At 41.3% G+C, this 26,234-nt stretch overlaps 1 protein-coding gene across 11 annotated transcripts in view; it reads left to right on the top strand.

Moving 5' to 3' along the window:
- The window catches only part of ARPP21 (cAMP regulated phosphoprotein 21), a 264,546-nt gene that overhangs the window by 160,695 nt on the left and 77,617 nt on the right, over positions 1 to 26,234 (top strand). For 8 of the 11 annotated variants that reach the window (XM_077304025.1, XM_077304024.1, XM_077304027.1 and 5 more), the window contains 5 exons: positions 1,608 to 1,716; positions 4,008 to 4,109; positions 12,806 to 12,843; positions 13,663 to 13,716; positions 17,698 to 17,930. In XM_077304025.1, coding sequence (XP_077160140.1) covers positions 1,608 to 1,716; positions 4,008 to 4,109; positions 12,806 to 12,843; positions 13,663 to 13,716; positions 17,698 to 17,930 — 536 coding nt within the window. The remainder of the gene's footprint in view (positions 1 to 1,607; positions 1,717 to 4,007; positions 4,110 to 12,805; positions 12,844 to 13,662; positions 13,717 to 17,697; positions 17,931 to 26,234) is intronic. The other 3 variants (XM_077304032.1, XM_077304034.1, XM_077304033.1) reach the window with 3 other exon arrangements.

Raw genomic sequence — 26,234 nt, 5'->3', positions numbered from 1 at the left:
TACAATTCCCATGAGCCCCTGCCAGCAAATGCTGGCAGGGGCTCATGGAAATTGTAGTCCATGAACATCTGGAGGACCACAGGTTGACTACCCCTGATATAGTGTGTGGGTGTAAGTAGCATGGTAGAGTTCCATAAGCAAACAATAACTAGTTTATTATCCCTATGGAGATCTGAAACCGGTGATGGGGAAAACAACCGGGGAAGGATATTTTACTTCCGTGCCAGGGCATCACATCCGGTCTGTCTTGGAATCGCCATTTGTTCCTGTGAGATTGTAATGGAGGAGAAAGGAAGACTTTTCTTTGAAAGTTGTGCAATCTAAGTTTTCATCTTTTGGCAAAGAAGATATTTCAAATACTGCAACTCCTGCCTATGCTTCTCTCAAGCTATTCATGTTGACAGGAGTCTTTGAGCACAGATTGGACGTGTTAACTGTGCTCCATATGATCCTCAGGTTCTGAGTGCTTCCCTTGACAATCTTGTCTGTCTCCTGTGAATGCTTGTGGAAGTAACACATGTATGCAGAGCAGAGAAAAGAGCCCTTCTGTTCGCACTTTCCTTCCCCCTTGCAATTTATGAATGCTTGCGAATTAACAAAACAGACACTATGTGACAACATGTGATTCTGTACTTTTTGAACCAACTCGCAGCTTAATGAAGCTTTGGCAGGGAGAATACAAAATCTGGGATGCTAATAACAGCCTAAAATATGCCGTGTCCTGCAGCTTAAAACATTCTCCAAGCTTGGAATTACATCAGTTGGTTAGCTCGATGTAAAGAGACACTGTTCTCTACATCATTTTCAAACAAGGTCATAGAAGAGCACTAAGCACTAAGCAATTTGTCTCCGCTTCTGAACCCTAGAAATGTGAAGTCGTCCATCAGCAAAGTCTGGCCATCTAATAACCATCTGGATGGGTTTTAAATCAATTGGAAAATCAATACTGTGTGACAATTTTGAAATATTTTCCCCCCAATTTACCTCCTGCTCGGTAATTATTTGTTTAAAGGAAATACCACAGCAACCTTCCCGCCCAGTTAGCAGTTCACTGTAGTTAGAGTGAAAAGTCCTACAAAAGACTCCTGTATAGCTCACTGATCTATCTGTTTAAGTCAGGGGTGGGCAGACTGGCCCTCCAGATACCCATGGACTACAATTCTCATGAGCCCCAGCTGGCAGGGGCTCATAGGAATTGCAGTCCATGGACATCTGGAGGGCCGCAGTTTGCCCACCTCTGGTTTAAGCATTGCTAAAGTGCAGCGTAACAGCAGGTCATCATGGCTGGAAAAGCAGATTAATCTAACCTTACGTTGCTTTTTCACCCCTCAGTCATTGCAAAGAAAACCAACATTACCGTGGCCAATTGTTCTAATTCAACGTGCCCCACGCATGACAACAAAATATATTTATAGCAAAAATGGTAGCCTTAGAAAAGACTCCATACCTCAGTACCAACATCAGCACCCAAGAGTGGTGGTCTTCTTTTTGCATTTAAATACCTTCCCCCTCCCGGTAGAAAGGCAAGCGTACTGACAACCTAAAGACAAAAACCAAAAAGGGGTGGGGGAAAAGATTTTTATTGATATGTTTTACTTTGCTGGCAGACCAGAGCAAAGGTTTTCTGAACATTTAAAAGATGAAAAAGGTGAAGAATCCCAGAAGCGATTTATCTTGAAGCGAGATAACTCTAGTATTGATAAAGAAGACAATCAGGTTGGTTCTCGGTTCGAGAGTTGCTGAACTGTGTTGTTGTTGTTTTTTGGAAGTGGGGCTGGCTCATGTTCTTGTTGTTATCCTGTCCTTACTGCTATTGCTTCCCTTCCTGCTCCTGCTCCATCTCTCTCTCCTGCTCTTGCTCCCCGGTTGTTGGTGCTCAGTGGATAGCAACCAGCTGCAAGCGTGTTTTGTTTCAGCGGTGGCAGATTTGCATGAGTGGTTTTGCTTGGCTGCAGGAAATGCTGCATGCAGGAGGGCGACTTGGAATGTTCAGAAGGCTCCTGAGCTGTGGGGGAAATTCTTTTCTGCTTTTTTGTTTGCTTTTGCAAATGTCCTTTTGTGACTCGATGAACACTTGGACCAACTTCTGCTGATCTACTAAGCTGGTTGGAGACTAATACATACTAATCAGAGCCATAAATGGGGGAGATGTTATGATGAGGCCAAATTGATTTTCTGTTAGCCACACGTGAGTTTGTGCAGGGAAAAATGCCCTAAAATTTAAGTTTCCACCATCACCACCACCACCATGTTTAATTGTTCATGTAATTCACTTGCTTGTTTTATTTTTTATTTTTTGCATGCATGTGCCTAAAACCTCTTCCCTCTGTGTGCTGCTTGTCATGTAATTCTGCATTATTAAAGCTATTAGTATGAGACATGCCACTATAAGAATATGTCAGGAGCTGGCTAAGAACAGCCTTAGAAAAACTGCTGAAGAACAAACATTTTGCTTAGAAGATTGTTTTTAAATCCACAAAAACATATGCAGTTGTTCAAAACTAAGGCAAAGAACTTGAAAAAGAAAGGTTTCTTTTGGTTCTGGAAGAGCTTTCCTGAAGGTAAGATAATGTGTATATTCTCACCTGGGATTTTGGCACTATGATGTTTTCTAGTGAGTCTGTCTAGAAAACAGAGTGCCTCGCTGTCGCATGCATTTATCTGGAGACTATTTTACCCCCACCCTTGACTTCTACAGTTGCATAGATGTTTTCCCAGGCACTTGGCATCACAGCTGGCTTTCAAAAACAGGCACGTTTAGGTTGTCAAGAATGTGAGGAAGGACCTGAATAAGGAGTGAGAACAAAATATACTGCAGATAAAGCATTTTAGCTAGAGGCTAACTGCAAATAGCAAGCTTTGTACAGGGGTTTTTCTTCCCCATTAAACACCTTCGTGCATGTTTTCCTGCTTTCTCGACTGTGTGAAGCACAGTCTAGAATTTTGTCTCTTGTCTGTAGCAATTTTGTCTCTTGTCTGTAGTAATAGCCTAGGGACGACTCTTGAAAGAATTAAAACTCTTGTGCAGAATATTCTCAAAAGCATTTATCTTCCTCATATTTCAATCCTTTAAAGCTCTCTTCCCCCTGTTTTTCATTCCACTTCATTTTCCAGAGTCTCTTTGGTCACTTCCTTATCAGGTTTACTGTTAGTATATCAGGGTTTCACAGGAAAGTTGGACAAATCTGTTCTTCCCCTGACAAACCAGGTGCAAGACAACCTGGATTCAAGGGACAAGCGGTCTACGAGCACCTGCACCCTTCTCCTGATCTTACCTGGAGTCCGTAACTCAGCCTTACTCAACTTTTGTACCATTGAGAAACCCTGGAAACATTCTTCAGGCTTCAAGAAACCCCAGAAGTGGCATGATTGTGCAGAATATGGCATACATGCCTTTCTGGGGCCCCTCCTCTCCCCACCCCCTCCAAGCCCTTCATCGGCCATTTAGGCGGGCAGATCAAGCTGACCATATATGGTCACATCACCCAATAAATGTTGAACTAATTTTTAAAATGTATTAAAAATTAATTAACTCCCACCCATTCAGGAAACCCTTCCATGGCCATCAAGAAAGCCCAGGGTTTCAGGAAACCCTAGTTGGGAAAGCATGCTGTAAGTACCTGAACACAAGCTATGCAAGAAGATGATCAAAGGTTCCGTTCTCATGCAGGTCTTGGGTTTGGACTGGAGACCCTGGGGAACTGCTGCCATCGGTAGCCAGCAATAGAGAGAGCAAAGATCTGACCCTGTAAGGCAACTTCATACAATCTCAGGTGACTAAGAAAAGACCCATTTAAACTAGACACTTCCAGCACCAAGCATTTTAATGCGATCAAGTATCCAGCAGAATGCGGTGATTTACATGCCACCTAAGGAAGAGAGCGACACTCTCATTTTCATGCCTCATTTGTTTAAGTGAACATTTATTATTCTCCACTGACAGTTATTTAACTGCAGTTTTTAGCAGCGCAACTTATGTAATCCTCCTGGTCTTTTTTTATGCTCAGCAAAACAGAATTCATCCATTTAGAGATGACAGACGAAGTAAATCAATTGAAGAGAGAGAAGAGGAGTATCAGAGGGTGAGGGAGAGAATATTTGCACAAGATGTGAGTAGTTGTTTTAATTGCCTCTTTAGTGCCATATCTTTATCAGTAGTCAGCCAGTATACGCTCCCCTCTGACACTGTGGCAAGATCGCACTTTTTTGGCAGGAGACAGTGGAAGGGATGCTAGATGGAGAAGAGCCTGCTTGAATTTTTATTGTGATGCTTATTTTCGGTGAAGACAGAGACTGGGTGTTGTAAGGAAAATGAATTTGTGTCTGACAGGGTAGATGTGTTTGACACCTTGCTTTTGGGAGCCTCTGTATTCTGGGCGGCATCCGAGGAGAAGTTGCGGCCCAGAGGGTTTCTGTTTCATGCTATGATGTTTGCTTCAGTTAGTTTTACCAGTGGTGAATTATTAGCTCTTGATATTTACGGTATGCAATATTAAGGAGGCTTAAACAATGATTTCCACCGGATTGCTGTCCAGCTTAGGTGTTTTTCTTTGGTTCTCAGCTTTGGAGAGACTGGAATGCAGTGAGGGGTTTAGCAGTAATCTGGAAGCAAGAGTGGGAATAAGAAAACTTTCGAATTTCCCAGCCAGTTGTATGGAAAGGGTAAATAGGTCCACTTTGGCAGGTGTGAAAAGGATGCTGTATAAAAACATGGTGAACAGGTATTTTTCAAGATTAATTATATAGATATTCCCTTTGTCATATACATCCAGCCAAAGTGTTTTTCTCTCATTCCCCTTCTCTCACTCCTACAGAGCTATTTACAACTTCAGGAAATACAGCAGTACAGGTTTCTGTAATAGCAGTGATCTGCTACAGAGCATGGCACAAATATTGAGATATGGCTGCAAAACTTATTCTAATTAGCTAGTTATGACCACAGATTGATTTACATTCCAAGGGTTCCCTCATAAGTTTGACATGCTCAGTCTTCGCAGACCTTCTGTGAAGGGGTAATGTATCACCTCTTTCAGATGAGCCTATAATAAGATGCATAATAAATACACTGTAGCTGCCATAAAGTCTAGAAACAACCATTTCCATACGAAATTGAAATCTGAGTTAGCTGTTATACTAGCCAAGTGTCTGGCAGAGCACTTGGAATTTGCAACTCTCCTTGGTTTTCAGTCGATATGAAAACACTAGTTATTACAACGTCATGTTTCAGGATATAAACTTAAGTGCTTATTATATTATATGATGCAAGAACCAATAGAATTATTATGTTATAATGCACGTTTGCTATGAAAATGAGGTGGACATATGTGGCTTTCAGTGTGATGGGCCCTAGAAATGGCAAACATGTCTTTTGATGTGCCCGAGTAGCAGAAATTATTTATTGCTTCTTCTTTATCTCATATAAATTGGAAGCTGAGTGAATGGAATATGGACATGAATGGTATGATCCTTGGGTGTCTTCAGTTACAAACTGTCCCCGTACTTCTGCTGTGTCACAGATTCCAGCTTGGCCATGAAAGCAAGCAGGTGCCCTTGGAAGAAAATTGATTAAGTTGTCAGCTAGGTAAGCAGAGGCTGTGGTTACTTAACAGATGACCAGAAGTGGGTGATATAGAATCCCGAAAAACATATCAGGCATACTGTTTTGCCAAAAGAAAACCAGATGGCTTCCAGTTTCCTCATCGGATTTGCAATCTCTTTCTGTGTGCATTCTGTAAAAAATCCAGCCCAGTCGAAAGACTTAAATGCACCAACATAACAGTTCTTAGTTTGTGTCATATCAAAAAATGACATCAGCATGGCATTACTTCATGATAATACATGTATTATTGAATTATTACAGCAGAGGCAGGCAAATAGAATGGAGCTGATACAAAGACTGTTTGCACTGTTTGGCTTTTCACAACCACAAACAGAAAAGCAACAATCCAGTTACCAAGGGGAGATTTCTCAGTATTAATTGATGGTGTGCTATGGGAACAAGACCACAAAACCCTCCACTGTTGTTAAACATATGTTCTTCTTTCTGATGTGCAATTTATTTACTGTAACATGTAATGTTTTTACATGAATGTGTTTGTCTGGAATGTCTTTTGAAGAAAGTTGATCTGTCTGTGATTATTGCCCTTTTCACTAAGCAGCATCATTATCAAATCCTCAGCTATGGTAAATCTCCTCAGCATATTCTAGAATATAGTCAAAGGAAATGAACACAGTCAAATGCCAGTTTTGCAATAAGAACCTTGCTGGGGTAGACCAAGATCGATCTAGTCAAACATTCTGTCTCCAACAGTGTGACATTCCAACACCAACAATGCAAGCAGAGCACATGGTTCCAGATTCTTATGCTTAACCCTAAGATCTATCAACCATTAATCATGAAAGTGCCACATAAAAAGGTGAATTCTACAAGTTAGTTATGAAGTTAGTAAAGAAATGCTGCTTTTTTTTCTGTCTTGAATCTCCCTATAATGCATTCACATTTGTAGCCATCACTGGATGGTAGTGCAAAATGCCATAAAGTCAGAGCCAATTTATGGCAACCCTGTCGGGGTAACAACCTTGGTTGTTTCCCATCCAATACTGTCCAGGGCCACTGCTGCTTACCTTGCACAAGCTGATAAGATCAGGCTACCTGAACCATTTGAGTCAGGGAAATCATTGCATACTGTAATATAATACAAGAATGCAGGACTGGTTTCTTCACAATAGGTATGTAACAAAAAGATCTGGCAGCATCTGAAGAAAATGACATGCTTTCAGTGAGTGACAAAAATGTGGCTTCCCTAAAGAACAAATCTGTACACTCTAACCATTCAGGTTTAGCCTTTAAAAAAAAGACTGCTCTTGTTATATGGAAATTCACTGCCATAACTTCTCTTCATACGACCTCTGCTTCTCCATTGCTGATGAAGAAATAACTTCCCCCAAGAGCATTAAGATCTAGCAGTCAAAACCTGTTCAGGGTCCCCAAGGAGATAAAGCTAACTTTGACGAGGGCAGAGTCTGCACTTACTTTGTTTATTTCATTGTCAATCCTGTTGAATTCAGATCGATTTGAACTTGGGTCTTCCTCTCCCCCCCCCCATTGAAACAGAAAAGTGTTCTGCACGTGGTTAGGGTAGTTCAAAAGGGGGGGGCAAGCCTCTTTCTTTTCTTGAAGGGGGAGGGGGAGAGGAACCAAGCAGGGAGCCTCTTTCTTTTCTTGGAACGGGGGGGGGGGGGGGAGAGGATCAAAGAAGGCAGAGAAGGGAGAAAAAATCCAAGACCAACAGAAGTTGAGAGAAATTAGGGGCTTCTCCTTTAAGGCAAACCTGTCTCATGGCCACCTTTGGCCAATCAGGGCGTCTCTACCAAGGAGGTTCAAAACAGCCTGCTTTCTCAATCCGAATCTTGAAATATTGAGCATTAAAAGCACTCTTAGATATCGCACAATTAAAGGTAGGGTCACTCCGGATCAATCCTTCTTGCTGCAGAAGGAAAATTTAAATCGCCCAAAATCAAAACGGAAATTGCATTCTGTGTAGACGGCAGGGACTGAATTGACCTGGGATTGGAATAAAAGCTCTATGCAGTTTACACCCAGGACTAGGGCCATGAAGAGAACAGGGCCCTTTGGGATTTCAAACAATTCCAGAAGGCCTATAAATGGAGCTGTTCTGCCTGGCCTATGGTTGAGGCCAGAGGAATAACATCTGGGCCTCCCTACCACAGTTAGACAATCCCGCCAAGCTCTGTTCAACCCTCATAGGGAAACATTTTTAAAGGAGGTAGTTTTTATTATTTTATTAGTGGTGTAAAAATGTTTTATCTTGACTGTTTTAAACTTGTTTGTCAACCAGCTTAAGTCCACCAGGAAAGGGCAGTATAGAAAGAAAATAGCTCTGTGTTTATTTGGAAAAAAAATTAGAATAAACCAGATATCACCTTCAGCATTTCACAACCCAGCCAGGCTGAATTAGGGAGTGTTTGTCTGCAACCTGTCTAGCTTATCTAGGAATACGATTGGCTGAAAATTCTCATGCCCTCTCTCAAGTGATGGCCCTGGATTAGTTTGGTTGTTTGTATCAACACTGCAAGAAGGGGATAATCCATAATCCAGGGCACATTCTCCATGATGAGAGTAATGGGAGCAGTAATACTAACAAGTCAAAGTTGTTTTGAGAAATTTGAGTCAGATATTAGGGGATGAATGCCTCAGGCCAAAGAGCAGAAGGCAACAAATGGCACAGCAAGAGTAATTTGAAGGCAAGGCAAGTGAGGGCATCTATCTGTGAGTGAGTTGTCCTTTGGTTTATAAAAAGGGCATCCAATTAGGTTAAGATGTCCAGGCTATTCTGACATAAATCTTGAACTGTATTTTGTTTTTTAAATATTGTTGCTCTCTGTGAGGAGGTTATTAGTATTATTATTATATATTTTGAATGTGCATGGTTGCAAATGATTATGGTTGCAAATGGGCAGCTTTATGCTTCACAACAATATGTTTGTTTAACTTCTTAAAAAGACTAAGTCTACGAAAGAAGAATCCCAGGTCTAAAGCAAACCTTTTTGATTTCCAAACCACAGTATGGTTCCTTGAGATTTTATTTCCCTAGGCTCTTCTACAACCATTGAAATGGTTGATGAGATAGCTTGGTTCTAAGAAGGCACCTGATTATAGATAAAATAGTTTACCCCAAGCGTATCTAAAAACAAGACTTCTGGGGAGCGACAGGAAAAAATTAGTGACGGAAGAGAAAGCTTACTCTTGGAATTTGGTAGGAAGTTTGGAGCATGCAAGAATTGTACAGTAAGGCCCTTGAGCAAAGGCATTTATACATAAATATATTCAGCCTTTTTGTCCTACATTCCCTTAAATTTGTGACTGGCGGGTAAGCAAGGAATTTTAAAGGTAGAGTTAGCAATTGCTATGCTATGATAGCAGAAGCATTAAGCAAGTGGAGCGTTGCATATAAAAGAGCAAAGTGAATCTCAATATGATAATAGCTAACTTGCTACCCCTTAAGCTTCTTGGCTCTTTTCTTTTCTTTTCTTTTGGGGGGAAAAAAACCCAAGGGTAATATAATAAAATGTGTCTGTCTTCTGTGCCATTGAGACCTGCATCAGCTCTGACAAATGGATATTCCAGGAGATGGCATGGCCTAGTGCCAGCTTCTGCGGCATGGAAGATGAACGGGGCTATTATTGAGTCTGTCCATAAGGCTGTAATGCTGATTACAGTGATACTCTTCAAGATACTGAAGAGGTAACAGACATCTCACATTTTTGAATCCAATATAACTCCATAATGCTTATGTAGTCTTATGCCTGACTTAAACTCATGAGCTGTTGTTGTTCCCCCCCCCCCCAAACCCTGCCCTTTGCTTGCACATTTCCACTCGTGTAGGCATAGATTTGCAAACTTGGGTACTGCCAACATGTACTATGGAAACCAACCCAATGTATATTCACAGTTGACAAGAAAGGAAAATTACTGCCATCAGTGTTGAAGAACACATTTAAGAATCTAAGAATCCCAGATGAGACCGAAGGCCAATATAGTCCAGCATTCTGGCAGCCAACCAGCTGTTGTCAGGAAGCCCACAAACAGGACGGCCCTAACAGCATCCTCCCCCCACCCATGCTCCCCAGCCATTGAAATAAAGATGCATACTGACTCTGAGACTGGAGGGAGTAGATATCCATGATGAGTGGTAGCCCTTTACAGACCCACCGTCCATGAATTTGTCCACTGCCATTTTTTCACTTCAATGAGAACTTCTTTTTGCATTCTAGGAAAAAAAGGAGGTTAGTAAATCAGTTAAGATGGGTTGCTTAATGAGAGCTAAAAAAAAAAGTGAAGTGATTATATAGCATCTGTTTGCAGTTTTCTCCATCATGATCCTTGTGTATGATTCCATGTTGCCTGAAGCCATGTTTCCAAAAGGCATGGCTTTCAGGAATAACAAAAGGCCCTATGAACCAATGTAATTGTGAAGTAATATAATTCATACCAGGCAGAAAATGTAGATGTGCAGGATGTCCAACAGTCTATAGAACACCACAGTAAGTCCCAGTCCTGTTAGAGCTGATTCTCACAGAACAGTTCTACCAGAGCTCTCTCAGCCTTACCTGCCTAGCAAGATATCTGTAGTGGGGAGAGGAAGGGTAGGCGATTGCAAACTGCTTTGAGACTCTTTCAGGTAGTGAAAAGCAAGCTATAAAAAACAACTCTCCTTGACTATGGGATCATCTGCATGCCAAGCAGATACTCTACCATTGAGGCATGGTTCATCCCATGTCACAGTATTTCACTTAAGAAATGCCCTTCCTGCACTGGTTTGCTTGGTACTATGACCGAGGGACAAATTGGCTGTTACATTTGCCATATTTATTTATTTATTTATTTATTTATTTATTTATTTATTTATTTATTTATTTATTTATTTATTTATTTATTTATTTATTTATTTATTTATTTATTTATTTATTTATTTATTTATTAGGTTTATTACCTGCCACTCCGATACAGCTCGCGGCGGGTCACAGAAGTCTGTTCAAAAACCCCAATAAAATACCCATTAAAACCACAGACAAAAATACAACAATAAAAGCAACAAGATGCGGCAAGCCATTAAATTTACAGGCAGATGTGATGTCAGGGAACTAACATTCCTAAGGACGAATCCAGGTGAAGTCCCATAGAAGGGCAAATAGGGCCTTCGTAGCCATTTCAGCGTGGGAAAATAGCACAGGTAACGTTTCCCCTGTGTTGTGTTCTTGAGTAATAATTAGACTCCAGAGGTTTCCTGGCATCATTTGCATCTGCAAAAATGACCTGTGGAAGACATATATCTAGTTTGGCCCTGAACTTAAGCATTAGGTGAAGACCTTTTCTTTGACATATCTCTGAATCAGGCTACGTTTTTTTTAACTGTCTTTATAATGCTTTTTGCTTGTCTTCTACCCCTGTGGTAGCTTTCAATTTTATTCTAATATTGATGTATTTGTTATTGATCCTTTATTGGTTTGATATTAGTTTTTATCTTTGTAAACTGTTGTAGCTTCCTCAGCTTCAGCCTTGGGCATGGAGAGACTGTATATAAATTGTTTATACAAGTAGGTGACCCATGAGGACTCATGTGAGTTATCTCACTTTCCCTTGTATTGCCCTCCCCATACTGTTTACTCTTTCCTTTTCCTCTTTCCTTGTCTCCTTCTTACCCTGTTTTGCAGTCATTCCTCATCTTTGACTGGCTGCCCCCCCCCAAAAAAGAAGAAGGCTTGAAAGACTTGGTGTCATTGTTCCAAACAACCCTCAATATGGCCATCAAGATCTCAGAACATATCCTCATAAGAGATCAACATGCTTTTATGAACATTTATTATTTTGTCTTATTAATTTATGGTTTTACTCCTACTCTCAATGCATTTTTCTAAGATTTTCTGCAAAATGGCAGTTCTGTTATAGAAAAATGTGACTGTGCTTGGCCCTACTGTGTGGATTTTTTTGACCCAAGTTCTAGAGCCCTGTTCAGAATTAGCTATAATGATAAAAGGGTAATTAAAGTAAAGGTGCTAAGTTTTGTACAAGCCAAGGCTTCATCCTTCTGTATTTTGCAAGACGGCACTAGAAATGAATGTGAATGTGTTCATGGCTTATCACTGCTCTTTCAGAGCCCTTTCTATTCATCCTGTTAAATAGGAACTTGAGGAGTGAATGTACTTTTGTAACACTAGAATTAAACATTCATGTTTACTCTATGCTGTCATTCTGTAGTTCCATGGTTATGGAAGCAATGTACCCGATTGCTTTCCTGCTTCTCTTCCCGCTTCTTTTTGTTTAAATGCAATGAAAATATGAGCTGAGGAGGGAATCTTCTAAACATAGCTACTGTACTCTAAATGAACATGAAAAAGAATGGAGACGGAGGGAGAAATCAAAGGGAATGAGAATTATTTATGGAATAGTGGCACAGGCTCATTTCGTTGCATGAAAATTTAACCAATGTTAAAGGGGAATGTTCTTGCTAACAGAACTTATCCCAGCTTATTTTTGTATGATGCTTTTTCAGAAGCAAACCTTTTAGCAGTTTCTTTCAGTTATGTCTTCTAATTAAATCGCATAAGATCAAGCCTTTTATATTAATTTCTACATCATTTCTGATTTTTATCAGTGCAGAATATTTTTCCCCCTTTCATTTTCCTTTCCCTTCCAGTACATGGAACTGGACCAAAGAAAGTTGGGGCTCAAATGCATAATATGCCCCACATGTGTCAGGTCATGGAAAGGGAAAGGGGCAAAATCCCTTTGCAGTGCTCCTTTGCAGCACCAAGTGAGCAACACCTGTGATGCAACACCCATGTGTTTGAGCCCCTTAATCATGCTTATCTCCACTGAACTCAATGGGACATAAATTTGTTATAATTTACTTCTGCTATTGATTTCAATGGCTTTTAAGGACCTGGGTCCGTATATCTAAATCTGATAAATGGACAATACACAAGGAATGTGCCCTTTTGCTTTCAAAAATATAATTTTCATTACGCCGAACTCTTTTGCGAGAAGACATCTTGATATAGGATTGTATATTTTAATCTATCAGATCTGTTTTCATCAACACAATGTATTATCAATTGCTTGTGCTTCAGTATTTCTTGTCTTGACAGTGCATGAATGGCAAGCTTTTGGCCTGGATATGAAAGGCAGTCCTGGTGGTTGTTTTTGTCTTTTGGGGGGAGGGGCATTGAGATTTCTGAAGAGCAATTCATACAATGCATTATTTTTGTTTTCTTTGTTTTTCAGTCAGTTTGCTCACAAGAAAGCCTTTTGGTGGATAACAGGTACATATGTATATGCACTCACTGAATATTTTTGCATAATGTTTCATTTCCATACATTGTATTACATTGGGGAGGGGGAATCCATTAAGTGGGAGTGTCAAAATAAAGAAACAAAAATGTGAAGCACATATAAATGCCTTATGTTGCATGACATGTCACGGAGGTTTAAAGTCAACCAGATTATTGAAGACAATTGCCTGAATTGTCCTTTCCCTTTTACTGTGGTCAAACACTATTCACTCACGCAAGCCCTGTGTATCAACTTTGGCTCAAATTATTTTATTTTCCATGGTGTTGCTCTTAAATTATACCAAATACTAGCTGTCGTAACAACCTCATCTGACCTTATGATAAAACTACCTCTGTGCCTGTCCCAAATTTTAGAGATCCTGAACAGCCATGCTGGGTCCCCCTCCAACCACCACCACCATCTTTTTGTAGAAAATTGAATTATTCTTTCTATAATGTTATTATTAAACAACGATAAGTTACATTATTGGGTGATGGAGGCCCATGAATGTTTTATAGCAGTCATGTTACTACTAATGCAAAAATGATTTATTTTATGGCATTGTTAAAAAAAAACAACGCAACAGACCACTATCTCTAACTCACAGATCAATATTAAAGAATGGTTGTAGACCACTTTTATCTTCTTTATGGGCACTGCAATTAAAGTGTGACACATTTTTAAGGAATTGTGTTTATACAAGACAAAAATATTGTGAATATGTGTTATTAACTGCTAAAGTTTTAAGTTACAGTTGTATTGGGAAAAATCGTTTTGTGTTGTTTTTCTGCTTTTTAAATTTTCACCAGGCTCTTGGAGGATAGCATATGCAATGAAACCCTTAAGAAGAGACAGCTCTTCAGGTGTGTTCAATACTCATCCTTAAAGATATGTTTGTGATTTTGTTGTGTTGAGTTGTGATGTGATGTTCAACCTGTGTACAAATTCAGTGAAAACACCTTGGTAAATGTCAGAATGTCCCAAAGTGACACCACCTCAACTTCTGCCCCCCTCCCCCAATATCAGAATATCTAAACCCTGGTACAGCATGAAGAAGTGTAGGTTCATAGTGGGTTAATTCTCCGACAGGGCACAGTTCAACTGTTGTAGAACATTTTCAGTTCACCCAGTATATTTGCCCTGATATGGTATACATAGATAATATATATGAGTGCATTTAGGAGTGGTATTGATCTGTAAGCTCATGGCTGGATGGCTGTGAAAATGTAGTATTGACAGTAATTAACACAGAAATAGGAGATGATCAAAAGCCTTTTTGCAGGCTGGTATGATATTTTCTTTTCCTGAAACTTTTAAATGTCTGTCATCAAAAAATCAGCTCTGAATTTGTGCTTTTCCTACAGCCTTTTATTTCTTAACTATTTATAAACTGTTTTACTTTTTAATAATAATAATTTTAGCCCATTCTTCCATGTCCCTGAGGGTGGGTAACAACACTGTAAAACATTATCATCATGCAACATCATAAAAAGTTTAAAAGATTCTTGCTCCCAACTAAAAATTCCAGACAGGGGGCGTTTTGGATGTCAAGAGCAGATCTTTCCATCTCTTCCCTCCTATCCAGTGGTGAGGCCAGCATCTTTTGGTGGATGTTATTGTGGGGCCGGACCACAAGCCTGGTGGAATAGCTTCATCTTGCAGGCCCTGTGAAACGGATTAAGCCTCATAGATCCCTGATCTCCTTTGGGAGCACATTCTATCACACTGGGTCAATGCCAAATTCACTGGGAGAATATAAGGGAAAAGATGAACCTGTAGATACGCCAGTCCCAGACCATATAGCAGACAATAAAATACAGGCAGAAAATCCAGTTGGTGCCTATGGTGCTTCTGGGCTTGGAGACCCTCCTGAAACTAACTTCCAAAGTTAGTTGGTGAAGGCTTTGGCAGGTGCTCATGGGACCTGTCGACGGTGGACATTAGGAGAGCCATAGTTTGGCCACTTCTGCTACATACTTTGAAGTGTGGTAGTTGCTGGGTGTAACTGTTACAAGATGAAGATTCAAAAATGGGAAACAATTCAAAAAAAACCTTAGCTACGTGCTCTGGAGTGTAGTATTTTACTTGATACGGCTATTACGAGGGAATGGAGTCTTTATTTCCGTTAAGGTGTAATGGAAGAATGTTTGAACAACACCTTAGGAGACCCATTCTCCATCGGTGTAGGAAAAGCCATAGTTCATTGCAATTTATATTTATCTGGTTTCTCCCATGACAGATATGAAACTGTTCAGAGCTATGCTGAAGCGCTCAGAGTAGTAATGAACAGGTGCTTCTGTGCTGGCATTATAGGCACAGATGTTAGGCTAGGAAGACACAAGTATGAACCAGGCAGAAGAGAATGCTGCATTGAGGAAATTAGTCCTTGTGGAAGTTGGCTAGCAAGGTAATATTGTTCAGGAAATGAAGAAATCGCAGGTCACGGAAGAGGGCAGGAACAGAAGAAAACAGAAAGTCTAGGAAGGAAGGATAATTATAGAAGACCAGAATTAAAATGTTTGAGATTATAGAGAAAAACAAGATGCTGAAGAGAGTCTATAGCAGTGGTCCCCAACTTTTTTATCATTGGGGACTGGTCAACGTTTGACAATTTTACTGAGGCCCGGAAGAGGGTGTAATCTTAAGGGATGGCTGTTCAGACCTTAATGGCTGCTTTTAGCAAATAGCCTGGAGCCGCAGCCCAGTACCAACTGATCCATGGACCGTTGCCGGTCTACGGATCGGGGCTTGGGGATCGCTGGTCTATAGAACAGGGGTAGTCAAACCGCGGCCCTCTAGATGTCCATGAACTACAATTCCCATGAGTTCCTGGGAATTATAGTCCATGGACATCTGGAAGGCCACAGTTTGACTATACCTGCTATAGAAGAACATGAAGTGTTCAAAATGGTGTTTTAGAAGCAGTCCTTGAAAGGAGCGGAGGCTGAATGGGAATATGTAACTGACAGTTCAATTTTTGGCCTAACTAGCAAGGTTTGACAATTGTCATGAAGAACAAAAAAGGGTGATATGAGCGATGTTAAAGGAGTGACATGTACAATTCAGTTTCAGAAGTGGGGCCTTATGTCTATTTTTAAAATTATTTTTTTTGGTTTACTTCATTGATGTGTTTCCTTTCTTCTTGATGAGGACCCGTTACATTGGTTTACATTGATTTCTTCTTCTCTGAATTATCCTCACAACAACCCTGTGAGGCAGATTACTTTGAATTTGAGTGGGCCAGAGTCCCCTAACAAGCTTCTATGGCAGGTTGGGGATTCAAAGGCTGGGTCTCCTATTCCAACCACTGTTCCACATTGGTGGACAAATGTAAGCTTTCTTAGCTGAATCTGGTGCCATTGATCATTTCCTGGGAGGCATTGAAGCTTTGTAGACTATAAGTTTGTTGCCCTACTAGGGTTATTTTGCCCTGTTCCTTCATTGCTTTTCTCTTATTAGCTGCAAGTACATTTGAAGCTGAGTCTTGCACCATCTCCTTCATACAAATTCAGCTATGTCTGTCCCTAGGGACTAGATCCTATTATATGTTCAGCAAAGGTCCTTCTTCTCTCTGTAATTTCCCCTTTGTTCCTCCCTTTTACAGCCTAATTAATTTTGTCTCTTTGTTGCCAGCTATAGTGTTCCTGAATTAATTGTTAATTATCAGCTCTTGCTTGGGGGAGGGGGCCAAAATGAAGTCCTGTTTGCATTTTGCAGGCAAAGTCTCCACTCAGGATTTTTTTTTATAACAAAGTTGGAGTCCAGGGGCAGCTTTAAGACCAACCAAGTTTAATACTGGGTATACATTTTTGTGTGCATGCACACTTCCTCAGTTATGTCTTCAGCATGCATGCACATGAAAGCATTTACCCAGAATTAAACCTTGCTGGTTTGAAAGGTGACACTGGACTCAAACATTGTTCTGTTGCTTCAGACCAACATCTCAACATTCAGGCCAGCATCTCATGATGTCATTGCCTGGCCTCAACCATCGGCCTGATCTAACAGCTCAGTTTTATAGGCTCTCCAGAACCATATGAGATCCTGGAGGTCCCTGATAGCTTCAGACAGGACAGTCCACCAGGCCAGGGCCAAGGCCAAAAAAGCCCTGGTCCTGGGGGAGGAGACGTCTCAGGGGACCCGACAGCGAAGGCCAGGAAACATGTCAGGCATACTTGCTGGCCTTAGGGGGGGAGGGCAAATCCCAAAGGGTCTGGTGGCAGATACCAAGCTGCTGTGCTGGGCTTGCTTGCTGCAATTGGGGGGAGGCAGCCTAGGTAGGACTTGGGGGTGGCCAGGAGCCGCACCAGCGGAAGAGCCCAGTGGTAGAGCCTGGAAGCCATACTGGGCCCTGTCTCAGCCATGGTGGGAATAAAGGTTAGAAGGGGAAGGTATTCCCCCCCCTCCCCACGACTATCATGGGTTCTCCACTGGTAAGAACATACATAACATTTGACAGGAAATTAATCTTTTGAGCTGCTGCTGCTGCTGCTATAGAGGAGGCCTCTCCAGTTCGTAACTTACCAGTTGGAACATAGTGTACCAGCTTTCCGCCCTGGGCTTGATGCATATTCTGACTTGGCTGCCCACCATGAATTGCAGAAACAGAAAAGAGAAATTGAAAACTCTGCTACCATTGGTTGGTGTTGTCTCAAGTCTCAAGTTGTACAGAAGTGACGTTGATTACAGGGTTAGAAATGCCATTTACATAAGTGTGGTTGGTTGTGATGGATAACACCTAGGCACCTCCCAATGGTATGTTTACAGGAATGCAAGCAGGAATGATTTTTTGGGGCTTACAGATTAATTTTTCATGTTCCTTTGTTTCCTTGGTGATGCTGCAGGGGTAACAGAGACAGCACAGGGAAGGCATCTGGCAGTCGACAAAGCAGTACAGATAATGAATTGAAATGGACAGACCACCAGAGGCCATGGAGCAGCACAGACTCAGACAGCTCCAATCGTAACCTGAAGCCAGCCATAACTAAGACTGCGAGTTTTGGTGGGATCACTGTTCTGACCAGAGGAGATAGCTCATCAAGTAACAGGAGTACCGGCAAACTGTCTAAAACAGGTAGCTAGTACTGTATTGGGTTTACCACGTATTTATTTGCCTAATGCGCACATTGATGCATGTAAATCTGGCTGCTGTTTATCTCATATTCATACCTATGATGCTGTTGCTTTCTCCGGTTTTCCATAGTTAATGGGTACAATGAAGTTTTAAAACAGGGGCAAAATGGCATTGGGTGCATCGCTTCCCAAAATTTTTCTTTCCATGCACAGTTGAGCAAAAAGAAATACTACAGTACTAGCCAATAAGCCCGTTGTATGCAAAATACAACAGGTCTCTAGCACACACACACCCATTATCGGCAGCAGCACAAGGAACATGCCGGTGGGGACAGAACGGTGGGGTGGTGGTGGTGGATGGATGGATAGAAGTGGCCATTTCCCCCTATCTCTCTGGTGTCACAAGCATACATGGGGGCAGGGATCCTGGTGTGGGGCTTTGGAAGGCGGGGGGGGGAGGTGGTGTCCCTTCCCCAAGCCGGCCCAGCAACGGGAGAGAGCCCTGAGGGGTGGCAGGGGAGCAGGTGTGGAGGTTTGGGAACGGGGGGAGCAGCGGCGGGTATTTACTCCTCCTGGGCTGCGACCTCCCACAGGGCCTCAGAGTGGTGTTGGAGGGAGGCTCAGAGGTTTGGGACCGGGAGCAGCTGCGGTGAGTTCCTCCTTTGTCAGCGTGATCTCACAGAGGGCTCCGGAGCTGCGTGGAAGCAGCCACGGAGGTTTGGGAGGGGGGTGGAAGCGGCGGAGATTCCCCCTAATTCCTGTGATTGTGCAGAGGCCCTCGGACCTGTGTAGAGGCAGGCTCAGAGGTTTTGGAGCGGGGGGATGCACCGGTCATTGCCACCTCCCTTCCCAGCACCTTTAACATGGTGGCAGAGCGCCACACAGAGCGATTGGTGGCGCGGTCATGGTGTGGGCTGATCAACATATGGGGCTGATGCAATCCAGATGTTGTTGCACCAGCTAATATCTGGGGTCTAACCTTGAAGTCCAGCAAAAGAATGTGTGTATGTGGGGAGGGGATGGGAGGTGGAAACTATGATAAAGATGAACCACCATGCCAAGCCAATCAATATGCATTTTGAAATACAATTTTACAAACATTAAAATGTCAACACCCAATCCATCTCCTCATTCAGGCCACATGTGAAAGAATCCAGTTGGTATATCCAAAATAGTTCTCTTTTCCTCAAAAGCTTGGATAATGTTGCCCGTTGTAGACACCTGTCCGATGGCCCAGAATCTCAGCTGCATCTGTGTGTGTCCAACCTCCATGAAGTGCTTTGCTAAGGGACCTGTAATTTTTTTGCATCTTATGTTGCTCCCATGTTCACAAATCCATGTTCTTATGGCCTTAGCTGTACATCCCACAAGGGCATTCAATTACATAGATGGTACAAATGCTTGAACAAATCATATATTGTCTTATGTGGTATGTTTTATCACCAGCCTGATTCTGGAATGTGTTTCTCTTATATGCCAGAGTGCATACCGAACAATGACCGCAGGGGAAAAATCCATGAGGAATGCCCTTTCTATCTATTGTGCTTGTTATAGATTTGTTGTTAATTTTACTTTTAACCAACATGTCTCGAAAAGTTTTTGATCTCCCGTAAGAAAATAGAGGTGGAGCTCTGCATCTAGAGATAGTTGACAAAAGATGCCAATGTTTTTGGATACGATCTGTTGTATGTACAAACAACAACCATACTATCTGAATGCTGGTTCTTATCTTGGGCTTCAGAAGGGACTCTCTGGTCGTGTTTTTAGCTTCATCGAGAGCATGTTTAAAGAATGAAAATATCATTGAGAAATCTCTTGTACATTGCATTATGTTTTCTATAAGGTTTCTCATCCTGAAAAAAATTATTATTCTCTGAATGATAGTAATGGATAGGCAAATGCCATCTTATCACTTGGGTTAACAGACTGTTCAAGAAGATTCCTTGATTCCTTGACTCTGTAGTTGACTCCTCTGAGGTTTCTTCCCCCTTCTTTTTTTACATGTTATAATCCTTTTTTTTTCGTACCCACAATAACATTACATTTGTTCGTGACAATTCATTGTTTTAACATTGCTTTACTGACTTAATATTTTCATGTAGCAATATTCTTGTATTTTTTCATGACACCAAATTTATTAACTTCTACTATTAATTGTTATAGTTTTCTGTAGATGTATCATTTATTCGGTTAATGGACCGAATAAACATGCTATTATATATATTATATTACCTGTATTTTATTTGAAATCCCCAAAGGGGATATCCTAAAGGACATACCAGTTACAATTAGAAAAAGAAGAGTTGGTTTTTATATACTGCTTTGGTCTACCCAAAGGAGTCTCAAAGCGGCTTACATTCACCTTTCCTTTCCTCCCCCCACAACAAATGCCCTGTGAGGTAGGTGAGACTGAGAGAGCCCTGTTATTACTGCTCGGCCAGAACAGCATTATCAGTGCCATAGGGAGCCCAAGGTCACCCAGCTGGCTGCATGTGGGGGAGCACGGAATAAAACCCAACTGGCCAGATTAGAAGTCAGTGCTCCTAACCACTACACAAACTGGCTCTCAATTAGATTAAAGCTGGACTAAATAACAGTATACTTTGAAATCTTTGCCTTCTTGGTCTCAGTAATATATGCTCTAGATAGGTTTTAGAAATTATGTTGGGACTCAGGAAAAGAGAATGGCCATGACATTGATTCTGAGTACTAAAAATCCACAGATCAGTCCTTACAGGGGTGTACTTTTATAACGGCACATTTCAGCTATAGGAATGTTTTCTGCTGCAGAAATCCAATTCAGTTGTCTTAGGCCTTAAGTACTGTTTGCATTAATACTTCAGAACTTGGTAAATACAAGGGTGGTGCTTTGTCATAAATTACTGCAAGCCTGGGCGGTTCATATTTTGACTGTAAACAGGATTAATAAACTTCACATCTCTGTCTTTCATCAGCTTGGATCTTGATAGAGAGTTCAGCTTTAGTGATAATCAATATTTAGTACTTAATGCTTTTCACCTTCAGAATGTTTAACAGAAATGAAATTAACCTCAATTTACTAATAAACAACCAAATCTCAGTAACGTTCCACAGGTTGAAGTATGTTCTATGTAGAGTTCTCATTAGCCAGAGCTCAGTAGAGAACTGTCAGCAAATTTAAGAGAACAGTACAAGGTAGCTACCTTCTAAGATACAGGATTCAGAAGAGCCTTCTCTTGTGCACAAGCTCAAATGTAATGCAGAGACAAAACCTGAAAATGAGTTCTCTCTCCATACTATTGTAGGTCTGGTGAATTCCCTCCAGCCCTATTTCAGACCAAATGTTCTAGATATTCAGGACAAGGTGGTAATATGAATGTATTCCTTTGTGTGGGTAGGGCAAATGGTGCAATCAGGGAAAGCTTTTAACTTTTAACAAGATGGAGCTTTGTCTCTGTGACTGACATCTTGTGGGATGCTTATACTCTGTACTTGGTTACCTGAGCAACTATTCATAACTCTGCCTTTGGTGAGGATTCAATAAAATGTTTTTTCCTCTCCTGGTACATATAGGAAGCAAGTTCACTTTGCTGGACTTAATGCCGCAGTTCAATGCACCCAAAATTCTGCCCTTGTACCTGCAGAAAAGGGGAAAGTGACTCCAGAAATGTGTAGGTGTGTTCACAGTGCCATGGGTTTTGGAGGTTGCTTGAGAATAGTGAATTGGCCCCTATAACCATCATTTGTACATAGGTGTGGCACAGAGTGACAAAATTTATCACAAGGGGGCTTTGTATGCAGAGGACAGGAGTCAGAGCAGAGAAGGGGGTAAGCATCAATAGGAAGAGGTCATTTGATAGACTTTTGTTCCTGATTGATCCCAGGGAAGAACCAATTGATCAGGTATTGCAAATAAATTTGTATATAAGTCTGTCTGTCTGTCTATCTATCTGGCTTCTGTCTTCCTAGCCACTGCTTCTGCCCTTCTCAACCCCCCCCCCAAAAAAAAAAGGACTATAGCACAAGCTTTTATACTAAAACATAATTGTGGTGGTGCTAAAATGAAGCCATGCAAATTATACCTTTATGTTAAAAAGAGGAAGAAACCTCTTACTCAGAAGAACTTTGGTAATTCAAAGTTTGTTTGTTTTTCAGCCTATATAACCTTTAAGCATCAATCACTCCCAGATGAAATCTCACATGATAACATTCAAAGCTACTTCTATGATATTAAAACACTGTGTTAATTCTAGAGTGATTAGAAATTTTTGAGTTTTAGGTGTTTTTTTCTTTAAAAATCTGTTTAATTTTGAAAGGTTTTCAAGGCCCAGGGAAGAAAAAGACCGCAGAAACTCAATAAGTGTGTGTGTGTGTGGGGGGGGGGGGGGAGAGACAGATTGTCAAAACAAATTCACATTTTTTTGGTGCAGGGACATGAAGCAAAGCTGTCAGTCAGCCGGAGAAACTGATGAAATAATACTGAGGGTGGGGAGATTCAGAAGCGATTACCAATTGAAAAGAACGATTATTAAAAGAAACCGAAAATATGCATCCTCCCCAAATTATAAATTATGTTTTTCTACAGCAGTTTCAGCCATCTGACAGTTTTCCTAGTAATATAGGATATAATTGTTAAGTTTTCTTTCTTAACAGTATTGAATTGGCTAAAAATGCATAAATGATTGTCATCCATGATAACAAGTGGAACTCCTTGTTCAGAGACACTGTACTTCTGAGCACAAATTCTGGTGACAGACAACCAGAGGAGAGCTGTGGCTTTCATGGTCATTTATGCTCATGAGTTTTTAGGAGATGATGCCTTGACCAGTGTTGGAAACAGAGGGCTCAACTAGATTGGTCTTTGGTCTGACTTATCAATGAAGCTGTGTTTTTCATGAGCATATTTCCTCAGTTCCACTCCTTGGAGTTGGACCCAGCCACCTTTTAATTCAGGAGTAGTCAAACTGCGGCCCTCCAGATGTCCATGGACTACAATTCCCAGGAGCCCCTGCCAGCATTTGCTGCCAGCATTTGATGGCCAGCAAAGATGTTGGCTTTCTTTTTAATAAGAAAAAAAGCTGGTTGGAGCCAACCCTGTTTTGTTCCAGAAGTCCATTCGTTATTGCATTCCAGCCCTCTTTAATGCCAGTTTAATTTATTCTGAAATGGAATCATGCACAGTTTTCTACAGCTTTCTTTTCCATTCCTTTGCATCCTTATGCTACCACTGTGAATGATGGTACACATTGATGTATCATGACCAAAAGCAAACTTGATATAATGCCATATGTAATTTTTGTGTGGTGACCTACTAAGATGGACTCCTTTGCACTGGTGTACTTTTCTCTGGTAACCATCACATATGATCCTTGCCATGTCTACGTTTGCAACAAGATTGCTTTTCACCATGTTGTGTAATTTGCATATGTGCACATCAGTAACACAGAGGAGGGCAAAAGGCATAAAAGAACTGAAAGTGGCGCCAGTCTGCTTGTCCCCGTGACTCTGAATAAAATTTGGAGATTACAAGACTGAAACAGTGGAGAATTGCTAATGCATGGTCCCCCTTGTAATCAAGATAATCCCAAACACTAAAATCCAGGAAGAAATCTGCTTTCAAATTTCAAGTCCATACTGCAGCATATTGCAACACCTTTGGTTTTAACACAGGAGGTAGCTATAAACTCAATTAACAGTATCATCTGCCTTTGGGTAAAAATCAACATTTTTTTCCTTTATCGTGACAATCTAAGCCACACAGGAATGAAGAAGTCAATATAGGTTTTCAGTCACATGAATGAAATCCAGGGTTCAGTCTTAGATCATTTACAGACTTCAGCCCCTTTCTTTAATTTTCAACTTGGATATCTTTTTGCGAAACACTCCTAATTTTGTTGGCGCCATCAGCTTTACAGAGCGATGCTAAATCCTGGACACCTTTGCGTTGCTATTTTCAGCACAGCCCCAAAGCTGCTGGTCAATATCCTATGGTCCTTTCTGTAAAGAAGTGCCCAAAAGATGCAGCTCCAATGGGCTGAGCGCTAATCTACCCCACCAGAGATCATAGCAACACCACCCGTGCCTATGAATCACAGAACAACATGCTGACTGTAGCCTCGTGCCAGCCGCATATCAAAACATCCGCTCAGCAGCCACCTGTGCCAGCTCACATCTATAGCACCACAAGGAAAGGCACCCAAGTCCCACTGCAGAGCGGATTATGCCAGGCATAGCAGCAGCCCTGTAACTACCACTCTTGGGAGAGCTCTTCAGTTGATGGGGTTGATTTTTCTGAAAAATATTTTTGACAAGCAGACACGGATGGAAGGAAGCAAGAAAAGGTCTAACCACATTACTCAGGTACCTCTTCAGCTCGCCTGGCAGAGAAAAAACACACAAAGAGACCATGTCCTCTCCAGGGCAAGGATTAAGTTCTAGGGGAAATGCTCTGAGGGATAGATTTTGGCGGGCAAGTGGGCACACAGATGCTATGAGAGCAACAAAAGGCCGAGGCATCCATGTTCTTTTCTAAAAATGTTCTTTCAACTGGAAAAAGAACTCTGTGGAATGCAGCAGTGAGAAGCTTGAATTCCACCAATAGGGAAGGCATGAGTAAGGCAAACTAAGTGGCCAATGGCCATCAAGAAATAAATGGGCAGTAAAAGAGGACCCTGCCCACTGCACATTGCAGAACTTTATTGATGTAGGTGGGAGAGATGTTGCTAACAGGTACTGTAAGTTTTTGATAGCGACTCCTGGTCAGTTTTAACGTTTTGACTACATTAATCATCTTGAATCTTCTATATTAGGTTTTCCCCCCCGTTTTCTAAAGTTTGCTTCTCACAAAATCATCAACAAAATTAAATGAATGAAGGTTGCAAACTAGTGGATGCTTTCTGGGCAGGGAACTTACTGTACTGAACATAGTGGGGTGGACCCCGCAGTCCTCCAAGGAACCTTCTTTTGCTGAAGACTTCTTCCAACTTGGAAGACAACTTCTAACTTTTCCCAACTCCAACAGAAGAGCAGTTTAAGTTCTCCTTAGGATCGAGGAAGGCTTCAGACTTTGCCCCGTGGAATGGTAGGGTAGTGGTAGGGTTCATTCCGCTAAAGCTTACATCTGACCTAATGTGCAGAGGATTGGACTACATCTACATTATTTAGCTACCTTTCAACTTATTGTGTTACCCCTCCCCCAGTCCATTTTAATTTAAGAGCCCAAGTTTGTCTCTTGCCAATAATATACTACTTGTTGCTCCCATATTATAAGCTATAATGGATGTAGAGAGCTGCATTATTAAAGCTATAAATCAATACTAAGGCTGGAAAGGAAAGTTAATAATTTAACAAATCACTCGAGCCACCCTCCTGAAATTTATGACATCATCAAAATATTCAATTAGAATTCTGTAATGTAATACAGCTATAGAATTGCAATGTCGGCATCATTTGTAAGGGGAACGTTAATGATCTCTAAAAATAACTGCCTTTCTCCCCTTCTTTGTAAGCAGTTATCTGCTCTGTTAAAACCATCATTGGACATGATTGTGTGTGGTTATACTAAGATGTTTCATAATGTTGTTTCAAAGAAAGAATCGATGAAAATTCGAGTATCATTTACCTTATGCATGTTGAATAATGGGAGTCTGCTAAGCTCAAGTTGATTTAGCCCACAGATTGTGAGCTTATATCTGCACTGGAAACATCTATAAATGGTGAAGGTGCCTACTAGATATTTTTTATGTTGACTAAAGCCCAGCTCAGCACGCTTTGAACTGTCTGATGCACCAAAAACTCAATGGGTGTTTCTTCTTGATGATGAAAATCCTGTTTCTTCTGACTCCTCTCACTGCCATTTGTAACTTGGCAGCTCTAAGAGGCTGCTGGTAGTCTTTGATTTCTCAAGTTGTGTGTGTGTGTGTGTATGGGGGGAGCCTAGGCGCTCTACTGAACAATAGCAACAGGTGAGAAAAGATGGAAATAGTTGGAGAGCTGATGACCCACGGGTCGGACGGCATAGAGTGAAATATGGTGAAAGGGAATATAAATGGCAAGGAAAGAAAAAAGCCATATCCTGTGGAGAGAATGCCTAAATGAAAAGGGAGGGCTGGCATTTGGGGTAGATGTCATCGTATAAGCACAATTTCAATCAATTTCCCGTGCAGAGAAAAAGAATGAAAGAAATGCATAGAGCCAGTGTGGCTGTGCAGGGTACTTTTTAATGACCTGGGGGGGGGGGGAAGGAGGGGGGAATCTGGCACGGATAAGTGTATTTGAGCAGCATCAGAGAATCCAGCACAAAAGGCACAAAAATGGGAGCAAATGGAAA

The sequence above is a fragment of the Paroedura picta genome, chromosome 11 (assembly GCF_049243985.1).
Source record: "Paroedura picta isolate Pp20150507F chromosome 11, Ppicta_v3.0, whole genome shotgun sequence".
Classification (NCBI taxonomy): domain Eukaryota; kingdom Metazoa; phylum Chordata; class Lepidosauria; order Squamata; family Gekkonidae; genus Paroedura; species Paroedura picta.
This window is presented reverse-complemented; position numbering and strand designations above follow the sequence as displayed.